The sequence below is a fragment of the Anolis sagrei genome, chromosome 2 (genome assembly GCF_037176765.1).
Source record: "Anolis sagrei isolate rAnoSag1 chromosome 2, rAnoSag1.mat, whole genome shotgun sequence".
NCBI lineage: Eukaryota > Metazoa > Chordata > Lepidosauria > Squamata > Dactyloidae > Anolis > Anolis sagrei.
The window spans coordinates 26831377-26850636 of NC_090022.1; the positions used below are offsets into that span (position 1 = coordinate 26831377).

Below are 19260 nucleotides of genomic sequence, written 5' to 3' on the forward strand. Positions count from 1 at the left end.
CAACATCTAGAAGGTCACAGTTCCCATTACTGCTTTGAGGAAAGATCTGGAACTGTTGTGACATATTTTCAAAGTACTTTGAGAATAAAGTCACTTGTTTTGCTATGACACAGTTGCAGCGGCTGGCTTGGGTCAGTCTGTGAAAGTGTCCAGACATCCATCTGGTCCTATGGTGTTGAATGCGTTCCAGGAGAAATTAGGCCAGTTCATACTGTGATCACAGAATTCAGAACTTCACAACAACTGAGGCTGGAATGGTTTTGATATTCTTCAAAATCCTTTCTTCTTGGATCTGGCAGAAGTTGAGAATGGTAGACTGGTGAAAGAAACATGCAAGATGTTATGTAGGTAAAGGTAAAGGTTTCCCCTGACATTTAAGTCCAGTCGTGTCCAACTCAGGGGGTTGGTGTTCATCTCCATTTGCTGGCGGTGTCTGTAGACACCTCCAAGGTCATGTGGTTGGCATGACTGCATGGAGCACCATTACCTATTGATCTATTCACATTTGCATGTTTTCGAACTGCTAGGTTGGCAGAAGCAGGGGCTAACAGAGGGAGCTCACCTCACTCTCCGGGTTCGAACCTGTGACCTTTCGGTCAGCAAGTTCAGCAGCTCAGCAGTTTAACCCACTGCGCCACCAGGGGCTCCTAAGATGTTATGTAGTCATCCCAATTATTCAAACAGATACAAGCAGGTGGTACTTAAACATGATAAATCAAAACCTTTCTTTTGATTGGCAGTTTGCATGCAGTGTATAGTGATCCCCCCCCCCCCCAAGATATGAACTAGATAAGTTCTTCAAATGTACGGATATATCATTTAAGAGTATAACGTTACCCATGCCATATTTCAGATTTCTATGTATGGATATGTATGTATGGACAGTTGGACAGTGAAGAAATCTGACAGGATAAAAATCAGCCCATTGGAAAGGTGCTGCTGGAGGACACTTCTCCTATGGACTCCTAATAAAATAATTGAATGGGCTCTAGAATGAATCAAGCCTGAACTATCCCTGGAAGCCAAGATGTCTAAACTGAGACAGTCCTATTTTGAACATATGATGAGAAGACATGACTCATTGAAAATACAGTAATGCTCAGTGAGGTGGAAGGCAGAAGAAAAAGAGGAAGACACATTATAGTTGGATAGACTCTGTAACAAAATCTAGAGCCCTGAGTTTGCAAGTCCCAAGCCATTGAGGATTGGGTTTCTTAGAGGTCTCTTCATTCCTAGGATTGCCATAAGTTGAAGTGTTGCTGAATTAGTGTGTTTGAAGGTCAGCTTGAAAGTAACAAGTGATAAACATCATGGTTACAATGCAGCTAATTATTTTTTTAAAGTAACATGGATGTAACAAAGGCATATTTAAAGTAACATTTATTTTTAGGGCATTTCCAGAGGCATTTTGCCAGAAAGGAGTTGGGAAGAAATTTCACCATTCTCTTGCCTATCTTAATAATTTCTCACTCACACCAATAGAAAAGCAAGAAGTAGTCCACCAATTAATGTAGCTAGTTAACAAAACATGCAATTGTAAAGGTTATCTCTCAAACACTAACGAATAGCAAATAAATTGCTCTTAAGAAGTAATTCATAGTTACATGTTCTAATGTGAAGTTACAGTGTGCTGGATGCTTCTAATTGGAGGTTTCTGAAGGAAGGTGTTCAGGCAAAAGGGCAAGGATTCTCGTGGGATGCTGGTATGTGGAGTGATTTATTTTTTCCAAATAACGACCTTCCTGAAGTGCTGCAAGCTGGATAGCAAGTGTCTTAGCAGCAAGCAAAATACAACAGAGTCCTTTTACAGCAAAAACATGTCCTTCTGCCCTGTCTATCAGCAAACTCCAACTGCCAGCATCTGACCTTATCTACATATACTGTTCAGTAAACTCACAGATTCAGGTTTTTATCTGAAATACCTGGAGGCTTTAATAGTCACTGTTGCAATATAATCAGAATACACAGACCCTTTTTCTGTCTTGTACTTACAAAAAATCAGAGTCCTCAAATCATCACGTGTAACATAGGCAGATACACTGAGTCACACAGGAGAGAGAAACTTTTCTGAGCTCATTACTAAGTGAACCTGTGGAAGGAAAGTCGAAGGGAGTTTAAAGAAATCTGTAAGAACTCTCAAAAGCCAGAGGAGCAAATTGATCAGAAATATTTTCAGTATTTGGAGGGTTTTGTAATTTTGAGGTAACACTAGTTTGGAGTTATGGAAGTTGCAGACCAACACATTCAAAGGGTGATGACTTGGAGAAAGTTCCCTTACTGCATGTGTAACCAAAGCAGAATCTACACTGACCTGTATCTCGGGATCTGATCCCAGATTATCTGGCAGTGTAAACCAATATAATCCAGTTCAAATCAGATAATCTGGGATCAGATCCTGGGATGTAGGGCAGTGTAGACCCAGTCCAAGAGAGAGAAAGTTTGTGTCAGGGGAAAGAATCTCTTCCTCCTCCTCCTCCTTTTCTCTTATTCTTCTTCCTTCTCCGCTTCTTCCTCTTCTATTTCTTCTTCCTCTTCCTCTTCTGTTTCTTCCTCCTCTTCCTCCTTTTCTTCCTCCTCCTCCTCCTCTTCTTCTTCCTCCTCTTCTTCTTTTTCCTCTTCTGTTTCTTCTTCCTCTTCTTCTTCCTCCTCCTCCTCCTCCTCCTCCTCCTCCTCCTCCTCCCTCTCTCTCTCTTAAATTTATACCAAGGTTTACAAGCTCAGACCATACCCAGGGAATGGTGTGTCCTAAGATAACTGGAGTAAGGAATTGTACAGTTCCAGATGCCTTGATGCGTGAGTTTTGAACAGCAATCAGGAAAGTAATACAGTACCTAATTGTTTCATTTCTGCCTGCCAGACCTATCCTAAAACTGGCTGTGCTAACTTTTGTTTCCCTTCCCATATTCCCAACTAAAAGCAAACTGCCCGGCAGTGGGAGGGAGGAAATATGCAGGGAAGAAATAACACAAATGCAGGGCAATTTAAGCACCCCTCTTCCCTCCCCTTGCTCTCCTGGTTCAGGAGCAAAATTCCACTAAGGACATGGAGCCTCTATACAAGGGAGAAGTGAGTTCCAGGGTATATGAAATGAACATATGGTAGTACTTTTAATTTAATTTTTCAAAGGAGGTGGCCTTGCAAGGTCTCTTGAGGGGTCAGCGTGGCTGCTTAATCCTTGAGGTGCCCACCCCTGCTCTGGATCAGACTACATTATGGGGTTCCCCATTTCTAATTCCTTCCTCACCACCCATATCTAAAGGCAAAATCCTGCCTCCTCTCTCTCTCTCCTTCGTTCGCACTTTACACCACCACCCCCGTCCTCCCCCCCCCCCTCCCCAATCTCTTCTGTAGCTTCTCAGGCTGCCAGTGTTCTCATTCTCCTACAGCTGGGCAAATGGCCACAGCCTGGGTCTTGCAACAAGGGAAGCAGCTGCTGTGTTCTGAACAGCAAGGATTTTTAAAGGAGCCGGTGAGTTCAAGGAGCAGGATGTCAGTCTTTTCGAAATGGCAGAATATGAAGCCTATGCTTTTTAATTCAAGACCTGAGAAAGTGAGGAGCTTTATATTTCTTTTCCAACAGACTAAATGGGAATGATGTATGTAGGCCAGTCTGTAATGTGGCTAGAGGTGTTTAGTGCATTGAAGACCCTGTCCCTGAAAACAGAGGAGGAATGATGGCCTGGGATAATGGGAATTACAATTTGACAGTTTTCCCGAGAACATCGGGTCCAGGAAGCCTGATTCACGGCTTCAGGTAGGTTGTGGCAGTTCTTTGATGTTTTCTTCTCCTTAGAAATTAGGCACCGTACCAGCATATGTACGTGCAAGAAGGAGGGAAAACCTCCAAAAGGGACAGTGGGAGGAGACTGTTATGCCAGGAGGGAGTGTGGCCAAAGCAAAAAGGTGGGAGCACAATCCTAGCTTATTATAACTTCAAGCCCTTACTGCAAGTAACTAAGACTTAGAAGAGGCCTTTCTGCTTTTTTAATGGAGAAATAGGAAACTTTCATAACAGTATTTGAGGGAAGAGGGTGGGACTATTTGGGAAGGTCCAAGAAGGCTGCTTTTAGTCAGAAGTTGAGGCTTCCTACCAGTGATGTATAGTCATTCTACTTATAAGTGACCATACAATGGACACTTGAGTCTTTATTCCAGGATCCGTCATGGATACCAACATCAGTGGGTGGCCAGATCTCATTATATACAATGTCCCTTATATAACATAGCATAATCATAAAGGGGGAGGGGGGGTTGGTGGTGGTACAGCGGGTTAAACCGCTGAGCTGCTGAACTTGATTATTTGTTTGTTTATTTGTGTCCAATATTTCTATCCCGCCCTTCTCAACCCCCGAGGGGTGACTCACGGCAGCTTACAAACTGGCCACAATTTGAAGCCTCAATATAATACAAATATAATAATACAGATAGCAACAGTTTAAAACAGTAAATAAAACATTAAGTTAAAAACACGTTGCTGACTGAAAGGTTGGGGGTTTGAATCCTGGGAGCGGGGTGAACTATTGCTGCTAGCCATAGCTTCTGCCAACCTAGCAGTTTGAAAACATGCAAATATGACTAGATCAATAGGTATGACTCCAGCAGGAAGGTAATGGCTCTCTATGCAGTTACATGACCTTAGAGGCTTCTACGGACAATGCCGGCTCTTCAGCTTAGAAATGGAGATGAACACCACCCCCCAGATTCTGACATGACCCGGGGTGGTGGTGTCAGGAGAAACCTTTACCTAATCATAGAATTAGAAGAGACTAAAAGGACCATTCAGTTCAACCGTCCTTAATGAAGAAATACACAATCAAAAGCTCCCTTGACAGATGGATCCAGCCTCTGCTTTAAAATCTCCAAGGAAGGAGACTCCACCATTCTCCCAGGCAGCATATTCCATATCATAACCAAGCTTTTCTTTTTGGAATTTTTGAAATAGTTTCAAGTTGTGGACAGTTGAATCTGTGGATACAGAATCCATAGATCTGAAGGGCTGACTATATTTAGTGTATGTTTGTTTTTCATAGTGAGTGTATTCCTGTCATTTTTTAAATTTGTGTTTTATTTCCCTAATACCTTTGGTGGCTTTGGTGGCTTATTTGGTGGCTTATTTGCTACCACATAATGATATCACACTCCACTTACTTATGGTTACTATCTATTGTTCGGAGATAGAGTATACTCTCTATGGCAGTGGTTCTCAACCTGTGGGTCCCCAGGTGTTTTGGCCTGCAACTCCCAGAAATCTCAGCCAGTTTACCAGTTGTTTGGATTTCTGGAAGTTGAAGGCCAAAATATCTGGGATCCATAGGCTGAGAACCACTGCTTATGAAGTTTGTTTAAAAAAAAAATCCAAATTAAAAAAAAATTGAAAAAAGAGTTATAAGTGGTAGTGCGTTCTTGGCTAGGAGTAGACTATTATGTACAGATCAAAACTACCAAAATGTACCAAATCACTGCAGTACAGGGCTTAATATTTTATTTTCATTTTATAGCAAAAGAATGCAGCCATGACACATTTTTTCCGATTCCTATGAAATTTGTTCAGATAGATTTGGTACCTTTTGGGAACAACCTGCACATTTGTCTGTTACAGCAAAATGGCTACTAGCATGCCATGAATGGCTGCAACTCCTTTAAGAAACCCTCTGAGCTGCCAGCCAGCATAGCATTTTGCATGATGAATTCTGTGCAATGAGAAGAGACATACCTGTGTCTTGGCAAAATCAAAAACTGTGTCATTTGGCCTCTTTGAAGATCTGCAGATAAGACTACAGCTTACAGTTTTGTGAGGCAGGACTGTCAGTCAGAGGTTTGCAATGGTCTGATAATAGAAGGGTGTGGGTATATATACGTATTATATAGCCAGGTACAAGGTAATGAAGGTGGGATGTTTACAGATGCCATTCAAGGGGTGAAAGAAAGAGACAGCAAGAGTGAATGCAAATGATGTGAGATTTAAAGTTTTCTTTTCAGTCCTCAACTCCACTGCAGATGAATTTCATTGGTTATCATGAGTTCCAGTGTTACGACTGAGACATATTTGGGGCAATGGTTTAAAAAAATCTCCAGAAGCTGTGCTTGTTGTGATCTGTAACCGCCATCAATGAGCTAGCTCTTTCTTCTCTGAAACAAGAATTGAGATGTCAGAGAAGCGGCAGGCTACCCATATTTTGGACAAACTCAACACCCCACCACAAGGAAACCCATAATCCCAAGATAGAACAAGTACAACACCTTTGGTTTTATTCCAAGCACTGAACAAGACACAGTGTTATACCCCCCCCCCCCCCCACACACACACACATACACACACCCTACTAGAAACACACCATCCAGTTTGGAAAGCTGCAGTGTCAGTAAATGGTAGTTCTACAGAGGAAACAGCATGTGGCTGCAGCCGAGGCTTACACCAAAGTCTTGTGTAATCTGCTGATAGCACTGTTTGCATCTTGGGAGTTTCTATAGAAGAGCCGCTGGCTCATCTGTAGTGACACAAATAAGCTGGGATCACTCCTTTCTCACCAGGAGATTGTGAGTGTGTGAGTGTGTGTATGTGTGTCACTGGCATTGGATGGGGTATAGTGAAGGAGAGAGAGCGACCCTTTCCCATTTTAGCTTGTGCATGCACTCATGCCTGAATGCATTTACCTTATCTTCAGCGAAGTGGGAGAGCCCTGCCTCAACATGCAAATTAAGGTTTGATTCTTCTGATGACAGCCTCTGAAATTTTATCTAGCGGAGAGAAGGCATGCGGTGGAGAAAAAAAATATAAGGCAAAGCTTTTTTGTGCGTACTGTAAACTATTGCCCCACGCAAACCCTAGGCAAGCAGTCAAAGTTACAGGGCAAGTCAGAGTAAAACCGTGAAATTGCTTGGAAAGCTTTTTCAAGAATTCTTGGGAATGCAGATTTTTTAAAAAACTGAAGAAGTGGAACCCTGGAACCAAAAAATGGCTGGAGTGATTTCATTCGTTCCGGACCCTTACCCTGGTTTTCTCTGTTGTTCATCCTCCTCTCAGTAGGAGCTCTCAGTGACGCAATGGGTTAAACCCTTGTGCCAGCAGGACTGCCGACCGAAATGTTGGTGGTTCGAATCCAGGGAGCGGGGTGAACTCCCATCTTTCAGCTCCAGCTTCTCATGCTGGGACATGAGAGAGGCCTCCCATAGGATAGCAACACATCTGTGCGTCCCCTGAGCAACGTAGTTTCAGATGGCCAATTCTCTCACACCAGAAGTGACTTGCAGTTTCTCAAGCTGTTCCTAACATGGAAAAAAATCCTACTCTCAGTCAGTATTGTTTTCCCACTGAACACCCACCGTCCTCATTGGGCTGATACTGAGTTTCCTCTCCATTTCTGGGATTTAAGAGATAGCCAATTCCAGATACACTTAAAACCTTTGGAGGGAGCTCTGACTTCTGCCCATGGAGCTTTTAGAAATAGCCTCTCAGCATGAGCTAGGACATGATTTACCCAGACAGTAAACTTAATGTCTTATACACCTTACACACATCTTGTGCTATCTTCATTTTGTCTGCTCCATTCCCTTTCTTTCAACCAGTTCTCTCTGACTCTCCCATGCCAGCCAATCAATATTCTGTGCCGTTGAATTCTTATCAAGATGTTTTGGATAGAAGGGTTGCCTCTTGGGTTTCTCTTTTAAGCCTTCTGGTCTACAGATGCCTGTTGTGCAGGGTATGGTTTTAGTTCCAATTTTACAATCACTGGAAGGCTTGAATCTGTATTAGTGGGCAAGTCAGGTTTCACTAAATCCCAAATTCAGTTTCCCTGCATGGTGTTAGATAGAATCACAGGGCAGCTGGGCTGAAGATTGGAAGCTAGATACAATAGACAAAGCCATGAGCATCCCAACCCTGTGTATATTTACTCAAAATTAAGTCCCTCTGGATTCAGTGAAACTTAATCCCAAGCAAGGAAGATAGGACTACAGTCCTACTTTCATTTTTCAGTCTCCGGCCCTTCATTTTCTGGCTTCTTTGTAATGGGCATGGAGCTTTTCTTAATAAATCTGAATGCCTTTTAGTGTTAAGACCTTTTGATGTTTTGATAGACATGGCCGCTCCCTTCTCAATATGACATCCCTGCAAATATTTAAATATGGGTATCATGTTGCCTTTCAATATTCTCTTCTCCAAGCTAAACATGCCCATCTCCCTCAACTGTTCCTCATAGGGCTTGGCTTCCAGACCTTTGACCATTTTGGTCATCCTCTTCTGGACATGTTCCAGTTTGTCAATATCCTTCTTGAATTGTGAATACAGACTTATTTTGAAGTTGGACCAAAGATGAATATTTCCCTTGATCAAAACAGTATTCTCCTAGAATCACCTTAGCAAGGGAGATTTAAGCAGAAAGCCTGGGGTTTTTTTTCTGCGGCTTCTTTGTCCACTGGAATCCATCATTTATGGGATTCAGAGTGCTCGGGGTACAGGGTGAACTGCAACTCCCACGTGGGTTGGTCAGCCCCCCCCCCCCCCACACACACACACACACACAAATACCTCCAGTATGTTCTGTTTGTCACCAGAGTTTTGTGTTCAAAGTTTGGTCCAAATTTGTTATTGATGGGGTTCAGAGTGCTCTGGGTATAGGATCAACTACAGCTCCCACGTGGGTAGGTTGGTACCCCCACAAAACACCTCCAGTATGTTCTGTTGGTCACCAGAGTTCTGTGTTCAAAGTTGGGTCAAAATTAATTATTGATGGGGTTCAGAGTGCTCTGAATGCAGGGTGAACTACAACTCCTGTGCGGGTGAAACAGTTCTCCAACCCCCTCCAGTATGTTCTGTAGGTCATGGGAGTTTTGTGTCCCAAGTTTGGTCTAGGTCCATCATTCGTGGGAGTTGTAGTAGTCTGTGGAAATGGGTGAAGGTACTACAAATTCCATCTTTGTGGTCTGTCTCCCCGAACCCTCTCCAGGCCAGAAAGTGCATCATAGGGAGTCTATGTGCCAAATTTGGTCCAGGTGCATCGTTCGTTTGGGTCGCAGTGGTTTCTGGAAGTGAGTGGAGATACTGCACTCATAACGATATGGCTGTCATTTCTGGCTTTGTGAAGTTTCCCATTCAAGAATGCAGCCCCACTCCTTGTCAAAAATTCGGTCTTGTGACAAGGTGTTGCATCAGACCATGGTGTGGTCAATCACTCTGGGCTGTCACAAGGCGGGCAGGCTACTTCAGCTGCCAGGTTGGCTGTCTGTCTTCTTTCTTTGGGCGTTTGTTTTTGTTTTCCATCCCAAGCCTTTCTGCCGTGTCCCCTTGCTGCTCTTTCCGGACTCGAAGCTGATGGCAGTGGGTGGCTTTCTCCCACTTCCATTCAAATTAACAGTGCCAGTTTCCAGCCTGTGAAACACTGGGGAGATGAAAGGGAATTCTTGATGGGCAGGTTTGTGCCATGCCCTTGGGATGACCTTTTTGAAGGAATGTCTTATTCTCTTTGAGAGTAATGGCAAAGAGGGAGGGAGAGGGAGAAAATGAGAGAGAGAGAGAGAGAGAGGATGCGTGCATGCACGACAAAGATTGTTTTTCTTAAGACGCTCAGAACAGATGCCTTTGAACTGTAATCTCCCTTCATGCTGCTCTCATCTGGAAAGTCTTGTTTGCTTCTTTGCCCTCCCCTTTTTAAATACATAGATCAGATAGAAAGGAGACGGGTCACAGGGGATACCATGGCCTACTCTACATGAAGCATCTCCCTTGTACCTCCGTGTCTTCACATAATGGAGATATGCGGATTGGGGGGGGGGGGGAGTAGCTCCATGCCACGAGGCACAGTCGGAAACCCTTGACGTTCATGTTTTCCTTCTAACCCCCCTTCCCCTAGAAATTGTGCTCTCAGCCTGGGTCCCGTGGAAGGATGGGAGGTGGAATCTGGAGGAGGAGGAGGAGGACAAGGAGGTGGGAAGCTGGGTAATGGAACCAGAGGAGTGTTACTAATAGGGCGCTCCTGGCCAGAAGGCTTTATCCCAAAAGCACTTTGATAAGAGCTCAGCTGGCGGAACACAGCAGCTTACACCACACTGAGCTTGAATGGGCTTTAGAGTGGAGAGGAAAGCTCAGCAGCTTCAGTTAAACTGGGATAGAGGGACAATTACTTTTCCCTCTTTTTGGCACAGTAATATAATGTTATTACATGTAATATAATATTACATGTAATATATAATATACAATTATAAGTATTAGTATTCAATTGTATTGCATTATAATGTTATCAATATTATAATTATTATATCATTATAATGTAATATTATTAGTATTAGATTGTATTACAATACTATATGTACATACAGTATATTATAACTATTAGCATAGCACAATATTAGTATTATATATTCTATATTGGACTATACCACTATTCTGCTATATTATTAGTAATATTACATGTAATATATAATATGCAATTACAATATTATTATATATTATATTATTATACATATAAGATTGTATTACATAATAATATTATCAGTATTATATGTATCTACAAAATATTATATTATTAGCACAGCACAATATTAGTATTATATATTATTATATTGTTGCTGAGGGGAGGGTCTCCCAATTGATGACCCAGGCTTTTATTTGTTGTGTCAGGGCAGCCAGTCAATTATATTACATTTCTAACAGAACAAAGCAAGCAGACAGACAGACAAAATACAAAATGTGTGAGTTTGGTAGTTGATTAAAAATGTCCATTGACCAATATCTGGCCACTTGGAGTGCTTCTGGTGTTGCTGCAAGAAGGCCCTCCATGTGCATGTGGCAGGGCTCAGGTTGCATTGCAGCAGGTGGTCAGTGGTTTGCTCCTCTCCACACTCACACGTCGAGGATTCCACTTTGTGGCCCCATTTCTGAAGGTTGGCTCTGCATCTTGTGGTGCCACAAGATGACTCAGGAGACATGGTGGAACTATCTTCCTGGCTCTCTTTCTTCACTCTGGCCCCAGGAGTTGGCTGCCTAAGCTTCCCATGTGCCTTTCATGGCCACGTGCCTTTCATGGTCACGATTCTGCTGTGATGCCATTGCCACCCTTTCCTCTTGAAAACACGAACTATATAGCTGAATCATAGAGTTGGAAGTGACCTCATGGGCCATCCAGTCCAACCCCCTGCCAAGAAGCAGGAAAATTGCATTTGAAGCACCCCTTACAGATGGCCATCCAGCCTCTGTTTAAAAGCTTCCAAAGAAGGAGCCTTTACCACACTCCAGGGCAGAGAGTTCCACTGCTGAACAGCTCTCACAGTCATGAAGTTCTTCCTAATGTTCAGATGGAATCTCCTTTCTTATAGTTTGAAGCCATTCTTCCGTGTCCTAGTCTCCAGGGCAGCAGAAAACAAGCTTGATCCCTCCTCCTTGTGACTTCTCCTCACATATTATTTATACATGGCTATCATGTCTCCTCTCAGCCTTTTCTTCTTCAGGCTAAACATGCCCAGCTCTTTAAGCTGCTCCTCATAGGGCTTGTTCTCCAGACCCTTGATCATTTTAGTCACATTCTAGTTCTTCTCCCCTACCCTTGCTGTGACTCCTTTTGCCTTTTGACCATACTTTTAATCTGGACCATAAAAGCTCAGCAGTACTTGAGGCAGGAAGGGGGCAATGCGATGGCATGGAGCAGAAGGCAGTCCCAGAAGGAGATGCAGTGAGCAGTTCCATTTGTGATCTGATAGCTGTAGGAATTCTTCAGTCAACCAACTTCAAGGCCCAACTTAAGAGCGTATAATACTGTGTCACTTAGACCTCATCACACTACACTTGAAAGAATCTGCATCCACTATAAATCCTCCTGTAGAATTCTGAGATGTGTAGTTTAGGAAGGCCCAGGACTTCTGTGGCTGAAAATATTAAGGTCTCTTCCCTAAACAACAAATTCCAGATTTCTGCAGAATGATTTAAAGTGGATGCACCCTCTACTATACCTCCTTTAGCATGATGAGGTCCCTGACAGGGGTAGAGTATGATAAAAGGCAGGGAGAGATGCTGCACCCGAGACACTGAGCATGTATTGTTCCTATCTCGTTGCCCCAAGAAGAAAGCGGAGCCAGCTGATAATGAGGTATTGATTGTCATTGATGCAGAATAAGTAAATATTCTATATTTAACTTGTCATTTACAACATGATGGGTAAAAAGTTAAGCTGCAGGTTATAAGGTCCTCAACATCAAATAACACCCTTCCTGGTACCCTTAGATATATATTTCTTACCCACATGAGTGAGGAACTTTTGCTTTTCCAGGTACTTTGAACTTTCACAATTCTACACTTTTGACGAGTTGAACAGCTGGTGAGCCAAAAGGGTCCTTTCCCATTCCTGTCAACAAGATGATATTAGCAGAAAGGGTTGTTTTTTCATGTCTGAGCTATTTGAAGCTCTTTGAACACCTTACAAGCTTGCCAGCAATTATTATGGTGATTATATGAATTATTATTATTATTATTATTATTATTATTATTATTTGATATATAACAAGATTGGTACACAGATCACTATGCTGGGTTTTGGATTTGATCACACGTTGGACACTTCCCAAGTGTCTAGGACTATGTGATGTATCAGTGAATAATGCATGCAGATCCAAGTAGGGTGGCCTTTTGCAGCTGAGAGATGGTAATTTTATCAGCGCTGATTGTTTTTAAGTGCAGGCCAAGGTCTTTAGGCACTGCACTCAGTGTGCCGATCACCACTGGGACCACTTTCACTGGCTTGGTCCAACATCTTTGTAGTTCTATCTTTAAATCTTCATATCATGTAAGCTTTTCCAGTTGCTTCTCATCAATTTAGCTGTCAGCTGGGATTGCAACATCAACAAACCATACATGTTTCCCCCCCCCCCCCCCCCCCCCCCCACGATTGTGAGGTCAGGAGTTTTGTGCTCCAAAATTCTTGTCAGTCTGCATTCGGAAATCCCAGAATAATATGATGTGTTCATTTTCCGTAACCTTTTCAAGCTTGTGTTGTCATAGGCAGATGGTATTTGTGGCACAAGTTGTTGTTGTTATTATTAATATTATTATTATTTCTGCCATTACAGGTTGGTGACACAGACAGAAAGGGAATCCCGGCTGGAAGAAGTGCGTTCAACTTTCTTGGCTGCGTACCACAGTACAGTGGGCCTGAAGACTGTGTCGCCTAGCCCATCAGGAGCCATTGGTGGCCTTCTGGAGCAGTTTGCCCGGGGCGTTGGACTCAGAGGAAGCAGTGTCCTTTGACACTCCTCCTGCGGTCACCACCAGCACCACCACCTCAGATAGGTTGCTTTCTAGTCCGAAAAATGAAGGAACCTAAAAGCCATGAGAGCCCAAGTGCCAGCTTCCGTTCTCGGCCACGACCTCTGGCCCACCTCTTCTCTTAGGCTGCTGGCTGCACTGCCTGACTGACAACTCCTCCAAGTCCATCTGACTGTGGCCATAGCCTCCACGGCCTTGGGCTGAGCTGGTTTCCACTGAAAACTGGGAATGGGACTCACCCCCATTCATGCAGAGCAAGCTCTGCCAAATCACCACAGTAAAATGTGTCAAAATACCCAATCCTCTTGTTTCTGTCTTCATGCCTTTATGCATTGTCTTTCACTTTGACTTGCAGAACGCTTCTCCCTCGACTTGGTGAACTCTGTGGAAAGGCTTTGGCTGGGAATGCCGTACACAGTGTCCTGGTTCTTAAAGTGGGAGCCCTTAAGGGGGAGTGTGTACTTGCCAAGGGAAGTTTGAGCTCTCATTCTGACTCTTCCACAGATCTGAAGCAAAAACTCTCTCGGCTTTAATCAGGCTGTGTGCTCAAAATTAAAGTTCTGGCCCCAGGCACTCCGAATCCTGTACCAAAAATATCTGAATTTTGTGACCTCTATAAATACATGCAAATTGATCAAGCTTGTACACTTACGTATAAGTCGGCACCTTTTGTCACTTTGCTAGATTTATATTGGGTTTTGCTAGGGAAGGATAAGGGTGAGAAAGCCCCCATCCCAGATAGAGCAAAACTTTCCTCTACTTTCTCAAATCTCACTGGACAGCATCTCTATACTTTCTGATTTTTAAAGGGCTTTCAAGCAGCAAATTCTCTGCTCAATGCCAATGTTCTCTTGGTTGTGGAAATCTGACTGTAAGAATGGCTTGCTAGTAAAGGTAAAGATTTCCCCTGACATTAAGTTTAGTTGTGTCTGACTCTGGGGGGTGGTGCTCATCATTTCTAAGCCGAAGAGCCGGCGTTGTCCATAGATACCTCCAAGGTCATGTGGCCAGCATGACTGCACAGAGCCCCATTACCTTCCCTCAGAAGCGGTACTTATTGAGCTACTCACATTTGCATTTTTTCGAACTGCTTGGTTGCAGAAGCTGGGGCTAACAGCGGGAGCTCACCCCGCTCCCCGGATTCGAGCCACCAACCTTTCGGTCAGCAAGTTCAGCAGCTCAGTGGTTTAACCCACTGTGCCTGAGGCTTGCTATGAAGACTCAACCTAGACAAAATATAATATATTATCTTTTTTGTTATGCTTTGTTGACTTTTCTACATTTCCCCAAAATAAATTTTGGGTAATGCAATATGCAGGCATCTTCTGCAAGATAAGGGGTGTCTGTCTTCCGGGAAAGGGAATAAAGAGGGTGTTGATAGCAGTGGATCTTAACCTGCATGACCCATGATTCTTGTTTTGCCCATTTTTTACGAAGCGGCTTTTGTGTGTATCAGATGTACTGCTCTATTTTAGTTTCCAGCTTAGGGATTTGTTTTGTTTGAGTTTTTTTATTGTCAGTAGCTTTCTATGGTATTATTTCCCCCAAAACCTAGGATTAGCTGGGTCAGCAATAGCAGCAGTTTCCAGTGTGCCATTTCCAGTGTGCAACATTTACTTTTGGAGGCTACTTCATTGTAATCTTTATAATCGGTGCGTACTTGAATTCTTTCCACCCGACAAACAAAAAAATGGGGATGATTTAAGTAATCTGATTTGTGCAAGCGAAAACAAATAGGGTGGCACAAGAGGTGGGAATAGTTAAGACTGGCTTGCCATAAAAAAAATCCACGTGGAACGAAAAACTGGCTAGGTAATGGAAGTATTATTTGGCTTGTCCGTGTACGAGTGGCATTCTGCCTTGAAAGCCTGTAATAGGATTTGTTTTGAGTTTCACGAGTATTCCCCCTTCCCTCTAGTCAGCACAAGGTGGCCTATATAGCTCTTGTCACTGTTATCATCACAACAGCCCTGTGAGGGAGATGGAGCGGAGAGAGGTTCAGCTGAGTTTCATGGCTCAGTGGCAATTTCAGCCTGGACTTCTTCAGATCCAAGGACACCCTGACTTTTCCCATTACCAGATTATTTTAAATGGAGTACTCTCTTCCTACTCTCCACTATTCGAAACTCTTGGAAACAAACAGGAAATTGTTTTGAACTTCTTGCAAAGGTTTATACCGTTGTGCAGCTTGTCTAACAATGCAATCTGTGAAGAAATCTGTTCTCCTTGTTACTTGAACATAGCAGTCAGTGAGGCAAAGCAATGGGACCTTTCTTTTCTCAATTTGACATCTTGCAGAAAGAGTTCTTAAACTACCACTTTACCCAGGGTTGGCTTAACCATTGATGATATCCACTCTGGTGGGAAGCTTCTCATCAACAAGATGAAGTATCATAGCAATGAAGATGGAAAATAAGACAGATAGCAAGCTATTTAACCTCAGCAGACTGAAAGCCAAAATCAAGATCACAACAGCATCTGTTATAGAACTCCAGTATGCTGATGACAATGTCGTCTGTGCACAATCAGAAGAAGACCTACAAGCAACTCTAAACACTTTCACAGAAGCATACGAGAAGCTCAGCCTGTCACTGAACATTGAGAAAACCAAAGTGCTCTTCCAGCAGTCACAAGCCAACCCATCTGCAATGCCAGAAATACAGCTTAATGGTGTAACATTAGAAAATGTTGACTATTTCTGCTATCCTGGCAGCCACCTCTCCATAAAAATCAACATTGACACTGAAATACAACACCGCCTGAGCTCTGCAAGTGCAGCATTCTTCCAAATGAAGCATAGAGTGTTTGAGGACCGGGGCATCCGTAGGGATACCAAGGTGCTTGTTTATAAAGCTATTATTTTCCCAACCTGCTGTATGCCTACGAAACATGGACTATCTACAGATGTCACATGCAACTCCTGGAATGATTCCATCAGCATTGCCTCCGAAAAATCCTGCAAATTGCTTGGGAAGTTAGGCGGACAAATGCGAGCGTGCTGGAAGAAGCAAAGAACCACCAACATTGAAGTGATGGTCTTCCGCCATCAACTTCGCTGGACCGGCCACATTGTCCGAATGCCTGATCACCATCTCCCAAAGCAGTTGCTCTACTCTGAACTCAAGAATGGAAAACGAAATGTTGGAGGACAGGAAAAGAGATTTAAAGATGGGCTCAAAGCCAACCTTAAAAACGGTGGCATTGACTCCGAAAACTGGGAAGCCCTGGCCCTTGAGCGCTCCAGCTGGAGGTCAGCTGTGACCAGCAGTGCTGTAGAATTTGAAGAGGCACGAAGGGAGGGCAAAAGAGAGAAATGTGCCAAGAGGAAGGCGCGTCAAGCCAAACCTGACCAGGACCGCCTTCACCCAGAAACCGATGCCCTCACTGCGGGAGAACATGCAGATCAAGAATAGGGCTCCACAGTCACCTGCGTATCCACCACCAGGACAACACACTTGGAGGACAATCTTACTCGGACAATGAGGGATTGCCTAATGAATGAATGAATGAATGAATGAAATGGTTTAATTAACTATCGAACAAAACAATGGGGCAATTGATTCAAATGGCAGGAAAAAGGATTCCATCTAAGCATCAGGAAGAACGGCCTGACAGTAAGAGCGGTTCAGCAGTGGAATATGCTGCCTGAGAGCATAGTGGAGTCTCCACCTCTGCGGGTTTTTTATACAGAGGCTGGTTGGTCATCTGTCAAGTGTGCTTTCATTGTATTTTCCTGCATGGTAGTATGGGATTGGACCAAATGGCCCTTGGGTTCTCTTCTGGTTCTATGACAAACCCAGGAAGGGATGGAGGACGCACCCCAGAAATTTCCCATTGCCAGATTTGCCATGAACTATATGGTCCAAGACTGCAAACCGTGCAGCCAAACCAGATTCCCACAAATAAAAAAAAAAACTTTGCTATTAGGAAAACTAGGAGAAAACTTTTAAAGTATTAATAATGCGGCAGCATAAAAAAAAACATTATTTGCCATCATATGGTTAATTTTGTTTCATTTCAAAATACAGTAGTGTCTGATTGTTTCTATTTTGCATTTAGATATATATATATATATATATACACACACACACACACACACACACACACACACATATATGTACACATATATACAGGCAACCCCCAAGTTATGAATAAGACAAGTTCTGTAGGCTTGTTCTTAAGTTGAATGTGTATGTAAGTCGGAATAGGTACATTTTAAAGTGTAACTCCAGTCATATATTTACAAGCTTTGGGTAACATAGGGAAAGGTTAACACTCCTGTGCTGTTTATTTTGTTGTCTGAGCCCCTCTTCAGAAGAGTTTGTCTCACTTTCTGTCCCTTTGAGAATTGGATTTTGAAAAAATTGGCTTGTCGTGGAAACAAGGATTATTTATTTATTTGCCTCATTTATATTCCGCCCTTCTCACCCCAAAGGGGACTCAGGGCGCATCACAGAACACATACACAGCAAACATTCAATGTCATTAAACAGACAGGACAGATAACAGATAGAGGTATATGTCGGCATTTTCCCCAACTTCAGCATGTTGGAGGTTGTGCTCAATTCCGGCCACAGGGGGGTGCTGTTGCTCCATCCTCTATGACGAAGAGCCCATGATCACAGACTTCCTCCTTCCTTTAATCGCAGACATTTTCTGGTATTTCTTTTATGGTGCTATAAAATACCTCCCCGCTTGAGCAGTGCCTAATTTCTCTACTCACAGCTCACACCTATTTTCGAACTGCTTAGGTGGACAGGGAGCTGGGCTGGAGGTCGGATGCTCACCCCAACCTGGGCTTCGAACTGCCAACCTTTCAATTGGCGTGATCTATTGCTGCAAGTGATTAATTAGCTGTGCTAAAACCCGGCATTTTCCCATGATAACTCTTCCAGGAGTGAATTCCCCTTTCCGTGGGGTAGATTCCTCTCACTTCCTGTTGTCTCATCTCCTGGTTTTAACTACTAGTCATTTGTAAGTCAGCTATTTGTAACTCGGGGACTGCTTACATATATACACGCACATGCATCTAACTTTAAACAGTGAAGTCAATCAGGGCTGAATTAGGATGTTAAGCGGCCCTAAGCTAACTTTTCTCAACCTGGGAGTCAGGACACCTAGGGGGGTCATAAGGGGGTGTCAGAGGGGTCACCAAAGACCATCAGAAAACACGGAATTTTCTGTTGATCCATGGGGGTTGTTTGTGGGAAGTTTGACCCAATTCTATCATTTGTGGGGTTCAGAATGCTTTTTGATTGTAGGTGAACTATAAATCCCAGCAATAACAACTCCCAAGTGTCAAGGGCTATTTTCCCCAAACTCCACCAGTGTTGACATTTGTCCATATTGAAGATTTGGCCCAAGTTTGGTCCAGATCCATCATTGTTTGAGTTCACAGTGCTCTCTGGATGCGGGTGAACTACAACTCCCAAACTCAAGATCAATGTTCACCAAACCCTTCTGCGGTAGTATTTTCTGTTGGTGATGGGAGATCTGTGTGCCAAGTTTGATTCAATTCCATCATTGGTGGAGTTCAGAATTCTCTTTGGTTGTAGGTGAACTATAAATCCCAGCAACTACAACTCCCAAATGAAAAATCAATCCCCTCCAACCCCACCAATATTCAAATTTGGGCATATTGGGTATTTGTGCCAAATTTGGTCCAGTGAACAAAAATCCATCCTGCATATCAGATATTTACATTATGCTTCATAACAGTAGCAAAATTACAGTTATGAAGTAGCAACAAAAATAATTTTATGGTTGGGAGTCACCACAACATAAGGAATTGAATTAAGGAGCCATGGCCCTAAGCCCTTAAAACAGTGTTTCTCAACCTTCCTAATGCTGCGACCCCTTGTTGTTGTGACCCCCAACCATAAAATTATTTTCATTGCTACTCCATGACAGTAATTTTGCTACTGTTATGAATTGTAATGTAAATCTCTGATATGCAGGATGTTTTTTTCCTTCACTGGACCAAATTTGGCACAAATACCTGATGTGCCCAA

The 19260-nt window shown here is 43.1% G+C and overlaps 1 protein-coding gene across 4 annotated transcripts in view; it reads left to right on the plus strand.

Moving 5' to 3' along the window:
* The window catches only part of MTMR14 (myotubularin related protein 14), a 108581-nt gene extending 95032 nt beyond the window's left edge, over positions 1-13549 (plus strand). For all 4 annotated transcript variants that reach the window (XM_060766540.2, XM_060766543.2, XM_060766541.2 and 1 more), the window contains one exon: positions 13054-13549. In XM_060766540.2, coding sequence (XP_060622523.2) covers positions 13054-13231 — 178 coding nt within the window. In that variant the 3' untranslated portion in view covers positions 13232-13549. The remainder of the gene's footprint in view (positions 1-13053) is intronic.
* The last annotated feature ends 5711 nt before the right edge of the window (positions 13550-19260 follow it).